Here is a 9,032-nt window from a genome sequence, read left to right on the forward strand (position 1 = left end):
AACGGAGAAACAAAAAGCACAGAAAACAAATAAAAAACAAATAGCTAAATAGTAGAACTAAGTCCTTCCTTATCAGTAATTACTTTGTGAATAGATTAAACTCTCCAACAGAAAGGCAGAATTTGGCTGGATGAATTAAAAAAACTATATGGTGTCTATAAGTGACTCATTTCAGATATAAGGAAGCTGAACTCTTATCTTATGTCATATTCAAAAATTTACGCAGGGCACCTAGGTGGCTTAGGCAGTTAATTGTCCAACTCTTGGTTTCGGCTAAGGTCATGATCTTACGGTTTGGTTTGTGGGATCCAGCCCAGCGTAGGCCTCTGCGCTGACAGTGCGAAGGCTGCTTGGGATTCCCCCCCCTCCTTCCCTCTCTCTCTCTCTCTCTCTCTGCCCCTCCCCTGCTCATACTCTCTCTCCCAAAATAAATAAACATTAAAAAAATTTTACTCAAATGGGATCACGTATCTAAATTTCAGAGTTCAAACTATGAAACTCTTTGAAGAAAACTGGGACAGATCTGCATGGCCTAGATTTGTCAAGTTTCCTAAATATGCCACCAAAAGCATAGGCAAAAACAAAAAAATGAAGTGACTTAATTATCAAAATTTTGTATTTCTTTTATATTTTGTTTATATTTGTATATATGTATATTTGTGTATGTATATGTTTATATTTTTATTCTTTTATATTTTATGTTTATAAATTATTTTTATTTAATATGTAATGTACAATATATATAATATACTTAATTAATATATATTATATTTAATTATTAAATATATTTAATTTATAATTATAAATTTATAATTTATAAATTTAATTTATATATATTTTTTCCTTTTTTATCCGAAATAAATATCTTCAATAACTTCTTGGATCACTTACGAATTTTAAGAAATCACCCATTGGGAATGCAAGCTGGTGCAGCCACTCTGGAAAACAGTATGGAGGTTCCTCAAAAAACTAAAAATAGAACTAACCTACGACCCAGCAATTGTACTACTAGGCATTTATCCATGGGATACAGGTGTGCTGTTTCAAAGGGACACATGCACCCCCATGTTTATAGCAGTACTATCAACAATAGCCAAAGTATGGAAAGAGCCCAAATGTCCATCGATGGATGAATGGATAAAGAAGATATGGTGTGTGTATATATATATATATATACACACACACACACACACACACACACATACATACATACATACATACACACACACACACACACAATGGAGTACTACTCGGCAATCCAAAGGAATGAAATCTTGCCATTTGCAACTATGTGGATGGAACCGGAGGGTATTATGCTAAGTGAAATTAGTCAGAGAAAGACAAAAATCATATGACTTCACACATATGAAGACTTTAAGAGACAAAACAGATGAACATAAGGAAAGGGAAACAAAAATAATATAAAAAAAAGGGAGGGGGACAAAACAAGAGACTCATAAATATGGAGAACAAACTGAGGGTTATGGGAGGGGGGATGGGCTAAATGGGTAAGGGACACTAAGGAATCTACTCCTGAAATCATTGTTGCACTATATGCTAATTTGGAATTAAATTTTAAAAATTAAAAAATGAAATTAAAAAAAAAAAGAACGCTTCTTTCTATTTGATACAAGAAATATGGATCCTTGGTAGTAGAGATCAGAGAGAACTACCGAAAAGGATTTGTGCTGATTTTTTATACATTTCGAGAATCATCAGTAAGCATAATTGCAACTACAGAGCAAAACGTGGTGTACTGAGCACTGATGTTACAAAGAACCTGGAATGTCATATTCTCTAGCCATTAAAATTTCCCAAATAATTACCATTTTTCAATATTCTATTTTTATTGCTTCATCCCTTCATTTAAAGTTTTATACTACTCTCTACCAATGTTCTACATATTGTCTACTAATACACCACCTTGCTTATAACTTGAAATGAACTTTTGAACAATTTTGAGTTACTCTAGCAGGTGTCAGTGAGGTGTCTGGTAAATATATCAATAACAGTTATTCAACGGCATTAACAGCATTAATTTCTGTCTTCAAAAATTATGTATTATATATTTTAAAATACAAACTTATGTATCTAAAATTATATAAATTTATGTATTTTTCGGGTAACAAGGGTGTTACATGCCCACTGCAAAATAACTTAGCAATATAGAATATATGAAGTTGAAGATTACTTTTCCATAGTTTCACTCCCAAGAGAGAATCATAGGTTTCGCTTTGATGTGTACTCTTTTGGATTTTTTAAAATACATATTCAAGATTTATACCATGTATTTTACAAAAAAAATGTGTTCAGATTATACACATTTTGACCATTAAAAATCACTTATCAGTTATCATTCCTTGTCAGTATGTATAGATATAACTTACTATTTCCGCAAATGTGTGATAGTCAATAGACAACTGCTATATGCTTTTTAGCTAGATTTCGGTTGATAGGCAATTAGGTGGTTGCCAATTTTTTTATATGAAAACAAAAGTGCAACTAATACCTATAAACATATATCTTCCTACATTTGTACAACTATTTCTTCAGGAAAAATTCTTAAACATGGTGTATCTGATTCCAAAATTTATCAATAGCTTAATTCTGAAATTGACGTTTCTTTAAATAGATATTTCCAACTGCTCCCAATGGAGTGTGTTAACTTACACTTCCACCTTCTAAAATAGTCTATTTCCATCACTGGCATCATCACTCATTTCAATCTTTTCCAAGACAAATATCTCATTGTTTGAATTTGCATTTCTCTCTTGAGTCAAGAAGAACATCTTTTTTTCGTATGTTTCTGGTTATTTGCACTTTTTTCTGTGGATTATGTTTTATGACTTTTGCATTTTTCTTATTCCATTTAGTTATTTGATATTGATTTGTAGTACTTCTTGTAATTTATGGCAATTAACCTGTCAATCATATATATAGTAAATATTAATTCCAAGTTCAGAAAAAAAAAATCACCCATAATGGTGTTCTGATTTATTTCAAGTATTCAGAAAATTTAGGTATTGATGGCTATATTCTGCTCACTTCCAAATGATAAAAGAACTTCCTAATTATTATAAAAATTGTATACCTATACTCCTAAAGCTTATAAACATCAGTCTTTTGAATGGATGCCTTATAAATATTCTGTAGTTATTAAAACAAAAAAAGCCGAAACTCTTTTTTGGAGTCTTTATTCTAAGCCCTTTGCCATATGTGATAGAAAATAACCACACCCCACCCCTTGCTCTAGACTTTGGGCTTAGTTAGGCACATGACATGCTTTGGGCAATAGGTTAGCAGATGTGATATAAGTAGGTATTTGAAAAGTATTTGCACAATCAAACCTGCCTTCTTCTATCTCTGACAAGGTATAAAACATGGTAAAATGTTCTGGCTAGTCTGCTGGGATACAAAGGATGAGATACATGTAGAGCAGAGCTGACCCAGTCGGGCCAAACCTACATTGGTGAAACCATAGCAGGTGACTAAGCCCAGCTGAAATCAGCAGAGCAGCCCAGCCAAGTTCACTCAGATCATTTACCACCCAGCTACCACCCCCCACCAATTGATGTGTGACTCATAACAGATGGTTGTTTTAAGCCATTAAATTTTAGACTTGTTTGCTACATAAGAAGAACTGATCTAGACATAAGGCAGTAAGAAATACACTTCCCTTACATCTGGTATTGCCAATAAAGAATTTTCCTCTCTATCTGTCCCTTGTCCCTGCAGTTAGGACTACTCTTAGGTCTACTCCACTTGCCCCTTTCAGGAACTACTGGGGAAACTTCTTTAGAACCACCCTCCTCCTCCACACCCAGATTGCAGTGAAGCTTGTTGTTTTGCTGTTCTGTATAACTACAGTCAGTCATTTTAATTCAGATAAGCAGAACTGTAACAAGCAAGACCATTACTAAGGAATGTCAGAGCAGGTTACCAGCTATCTTTTTTGTATGACAGAGTGAGACACTGCCTGAGAAAAAATAATGCTGAGGAAAGAGAGCAGTAAGAACTCAACACCGGTGCAAAACAATGCCCATAATCATAGTTGTTGGGAGTGAGAATAGAGAAAATATAAGGTAAATGTAATTTTGTTCACAAGTAACATTTTCTTTAAATGTAAATTTTTTTCAAAGAATGACATAATAAACATCTTTATTCTTGCCATATTTTCTTAAAACTTGTTTTCTACTAAAACAAATATAGGAAAAATTAAAGTCCCTTTTGATAGCTACCCACACCATCATTCCTTTCTCTTCTCAGATGTAACACGATTGAGTTTGATGTGAATTAATCCCTTCAGGATTTGCTATTTTTGTGAGCATATTTTGTACAACCTAGTATCAGCCAAAAAGTTATCTTCTTTTATGGTCCTCAAGTACTCATACATAGGTCCAAGAAAGAGAGGAGATAATAAGCAAAAATTTAAAGAGCTAGTTTTAGGGAAAAAATATATTTAAGACCTTAGGAGAACGTGTGGTACAAAGAGGGGAAAGGGATTCTCTCCAATTTAACAAAGCGGCATTAGTGCATAGGGCCAAGGTAAAATGATAAGACATCAGAAAGACAGTAACACTGCCAATAGCAGTACCATCAGCAGCATTCAGCTTCAATGGAATGTGGCAATGAAAGCTGTTGATAGTGAACACAACGGTTTTCTTGACTGGATGTCAACTATTTCATCAGTAGTCAGAGGCAGCATTAACCATTTTAGGATAGGAGCTCTGGGCATGATTGTCAGCACTCTCAGTAAGAGTCACGGTACTTGAAGAAAGGTAGTGAAAGCCACCAAAGTTAGTGAAGGCTGAAAGGATTAGGTAACCTCCTAAGGACTTTTAGAAACTTTCAAGAAATCCAGAGGTTAGGGAAGAGTAGGAGCTAACCAGAGAAATACTGTTTATTACTGTTAATATTATATAATTCACAGTGTCTGCTGAAGTATTAATAAATGTAACTGTAAGGGAAAGAATTCTTGCTTTGGTATGAGACCCTAACAGACTGTACCCTAGGAAGAGGGATATAAATTATGCTCAGCTCAAAGGCCAGAAAACCTGAAGTCTGGGTCTCAGGTGGCTAGAACCTTCAAATTCCAGCAGGGAGTAAGAGAAAATCCTTCGTGATGGAAAATAACATCACCTTAGGCTTCAAGTTATTGCTGCAAATAATTTTTCAAATATAATGGTTAGCAATCAGTGATAATGAAGCAAAACTCCTGTTTCTGGCTTTGACAGAATAACCAGTTTGGGATCCCTCCTCCCACTGTAAGTAAAAGTAAAACTGGACAAAAGAGATAAAGCAACTGCTTTCAGGGAGTAGATATGAGGTAGCATAAGACTATAATCTCTGAGATAAGGGAAACCATTAGGTGAACTCCATGATTCTTAGCTCTCTTCCTGGGTATAATTTCCTGACAAAAGCACAGAGCACTGACATACAGGCAGAGTATGGTGGTCCTAGTGAGCTGGGGTCCAAGAGATCAGATTTTGGAGCAGCTAAAATCACTGAAATCAGCAGGGCTGGGCATAGCACTGAGAGAAGGGAGACAGAGAAAGTCCCCTAGAATTCCCTGGAGAGCCTTTGTAAGTCTGTGGCTAAGAGCTTGATAAAACACAAATTGCTAGGCTTCACCTATACAGTTTCTGATTGAGCTGTGTATTTCTATCAAGTTCCCAGGTGATTCGGATACTCCTGATCCAAGATCACACTTTGAAAATCACTCTTATTGAGCACAAGACAATATAAGTTAAAAATAAAATAAATCCATATCTATCAAACCTTTCTCACTCATTCTGAGTCACCAAAGCATTTAAATATCTCAGGATATAAGAAAAACATATAATCAACTTTATGTAAAGATAAACAACTTCTGCATCTAAAACTAATATTACACTGCATGTTAACTAATAGGAATTTAAGTAAAAACTACAAAAAAAAAAAAAAAAGAAAAAGATCAACAACCTCTGTGGTAAATAAAACTTAAGGCTTTGATGGCTTACCTGTAGATCTTTCACATTCGGAAAAGGAATCCCTATTGTTATGACAGCACGGGCATTGTCATCTGAGAAATCCAGACCCTCACTCACTTTACCACGACAAACTGCTACCAAGAGGGCTCCATCTTAAGCAATAAAAAATAAATATTTTAAAAAGTACATCTAAAATTCCTCAAAACTGCTTATTCTTGTCATTTTGAAAAGATCTAATTAAGTAATCATCATAGCAAATTTTAAAACATCAAAATAAAAAACTATGATGAAATAAAGTTTTAAAAGGGCCACAAAATTGCATTTCTGTGTAATATGGTACCAAACCAATTTACAAACTGTATCTCCCAGATAACTTCCACAGAAAAACCACATCAGAGTAGAATTAACTTGCAGATGAACTGAGAAATTTTAGGTACCAACTGTTTTATCTTTAAGAGTGTAACTGCAATCATTACTTTTACCACCAAAATGTAAAGGCCTCAGATTGATTTAAACAACTCTAGTTTGTACTATATATTATATTGAATCACTATTATATTGGAAAGCATTTAAAACATACATACAGAATACTCTGTATCATCTCATCATACTGACAATATTGACAATTATGTTACAGTATCTTTAAGATGGTGCACTATTCATAAGTTTTTACTATCAGCTCTTTCTGTCAAACTTTTTATGGACATTCTCTAAATTTGAAATTAAGACTTCAGCTATGCTTTGAAAACTCAAATTTACCTTATGTAATAGAATGTAAGCATAAAGTACATTATTTATATCAAAACGCAGGACTCATTTGGCCACCAAGGTAGATATTTATGCATACTCCATCCATCCTCTTTCACAAAACATTTTAGGTAGTGTAGGGAAGACTATACTAAATGTCTTCCTAACCTGAATATATGCTGTTTTTCAAGTTGAACTGGCATCTCCAATGAAAATATCCATAGGAGAACAACTCCAAATAAAAGAGTTTCTTCAGTTTATTTTCTTTTCACCCAGATTATAAAATATAACTTTTCTCTTAAGTGAAATTCATTTAAAAAGTAACAATTCTGACAGCATCAACTTCTTTATGATAAAAAATACTTTTTGATTGGCCATCAAATAATTTCCAATTACCTTTCTCTCCTTTGTATTTGATTGCATCATAGTACATCTGTAGTAATTCATCAAAATCAATTTTTTCTCCTGCCGGTGGTTCTACGATGACGGTTTTCACCAACTCTAGATTATGCCATAAACCAGTAGAGAGCCAACGTTCTTTTAACTTTTCTAATAACTGGAACGGAAAAAGAAAAAAAATGAACGTTTTATGTGTCCAACTGAACTTACCTTGGTTTGCTGAAAGAAAATGTGACTACAATGTGACTACGGCAAGTGAATTAATAACCTGTGTTTTACTTTTCCCATCTATAAAATGAGAAAAACAATAATATGCCATAGTGTTGTTAGTGGGTTAAATTCATGAACTGATTTAGATAGCTTTGAATGATGCCTTGCACACTGTAAGAACTCCACAATCGTTAACTGCTACTGCTGCTGTTACCATTTCTATTACTACTAACATTACTTCCGCTGCTGCTGCTGCTACTTCCATGATTGCTATTTTGGGGTTTCAAAAACAGAAAAATGACTTCTGACAAAGTGGATAAATTTTAAGTTATCTCTTTAAAATGATTTTTTTTAAATATGAAATTTATTGTCAAATTGGTTTCCATACAACACCCAGTGCTCAACCCAACAGGTGCCCTCCTCAATGCCCATCACCCACTCCCCCCCTCGCCTCCCCGCCCCGCATCGCATCAACCCTCAGTTTATTCTCAGTTTAAGAGTCTTTGGTTTGGTTCCCTCCCTAACTTTTTTCTTTTTCCTTCCCCTCCCCGATGGTCTTTTATTAAGTTTCTCAGGATCTACCTAAGATTAAGTATAGTATCTGTTCTTATCAGTTTAAAATGATTTTTTAATGTTTATTTATTTTTGAGAGAGACAGAGAGACACAACATGAGCGGGGGAAGGGCAGAGAGAGAGAGAGGGAGACACAGAATCCAAAGCAGACTCCAGGCTCTGAGCTGTCAGCAGGGTCTTGAGCTCATGAACTGCGAGATCATGACCTGAGCCGAAGTTGGACACTAAACCAACTGAGCCACTACCCAGGCACCCCTTAACTTACCTCTTTAAACCTAAAGTGAAATTCTTTAATTTCCTCAACTAAAGATTCTTAAAGATCATTTTACCTAGTCCATAGGCAGCTAAGCTGTTTAAAAATTTGAACATCATTAATAAACTGAATTAAGTAAATACATAAATAGAGACTCAGGTAGCTAACAAGTAGAAAATATACAACCACAAAAAAACATTTATTAAAAAAAATAACCATGTACTAGATTACAAAACGACTTTCAACAAATTTCAAAGAACCTTTATCAGATTAACCACATATTCTGGGGTGCCTGGGTGGCTCAGTTTGTTAAGCATCCAACTCTTAATTTCGGCTCAGGTCGTGATCTTAGAGTTTGTGAGATGAAGCCCCGTGTCGGCCTCTGCGCTGATAGCGCGGGGCCTACTTGGGATTTTCTCTCTGCCCCTCCCCACTCATGGCTCATGCACAAGCATGCACACTGTCTCTCAAAATAAACAAACATTTTAAAAAAGGTTAACCACATATTCTAACAACAGTGTAACTTTAGACTAATAGACAATACAAAGTTAGTGGGGTAAAAAAACCCAGCAAACAAACTCAACACTAAAGATTATATTCTTAAAGAAAACATGTGTTATATGTCAATTATATCTCAATAAAACTAGGGAAAAAAAGAACATATGGTTAAAAAAGAAAAACACAGTAGAATTAATGATACCTTTAGGTATGAATAAGAAAAGCACTCACCATTCAAAATACGGGATTCAATACAGATAATACTTAGAAATATACTTGTAGCTTAAGATGTATTTATTTTAGGGGTGCCTGGGTGGCGCAGTCGGTTAAGCGTCCGACTTCAGCCAGGTCACGATCTCGCGGTCTGTGAGTTCGAGCCCCGC

At 34.8% G+C, this 9,032-nt stretch overlaps 1 protein-coding gene across 1 annotated transcript in view; it reads right to left on the bottom strand.

Moving 5' to 3' along the window:
- Nucleotides 1-9,032, bottom strand: part of BRIP1 (BRCA1 interacting DNA helicase 1) — a 210,707-nt gene that overhangs the window by 60,348 nt on the left and 141,327 nt on the right. Inside the window, 2 exon segments of the mRNA XM_040496925.1 lie at nucleotides 6,000-6,121; nucleotides 7,113-7,272. Of these exon segments, the coding sequence (XP_040352859.1) occupies nucleotides 6,000-6,121; nucleotides 7,113-7,272 (282 nt within the window).

This window comes from Herpailurus yagouaroundi, unplaced genomic scaffold (genome assembly GCF_014898765.1).
Source record: "Herpailurus yagouaroundi ecotype Mexico unplaced genomic scaffold, PumYag 189, whole genome shotgun sequence".
NCBI lineage: Eukaryota > Metazoa > Chordata > Mammalia > Carnivora > Felidae > Herpailurus > Herpailurus yagouaroundi.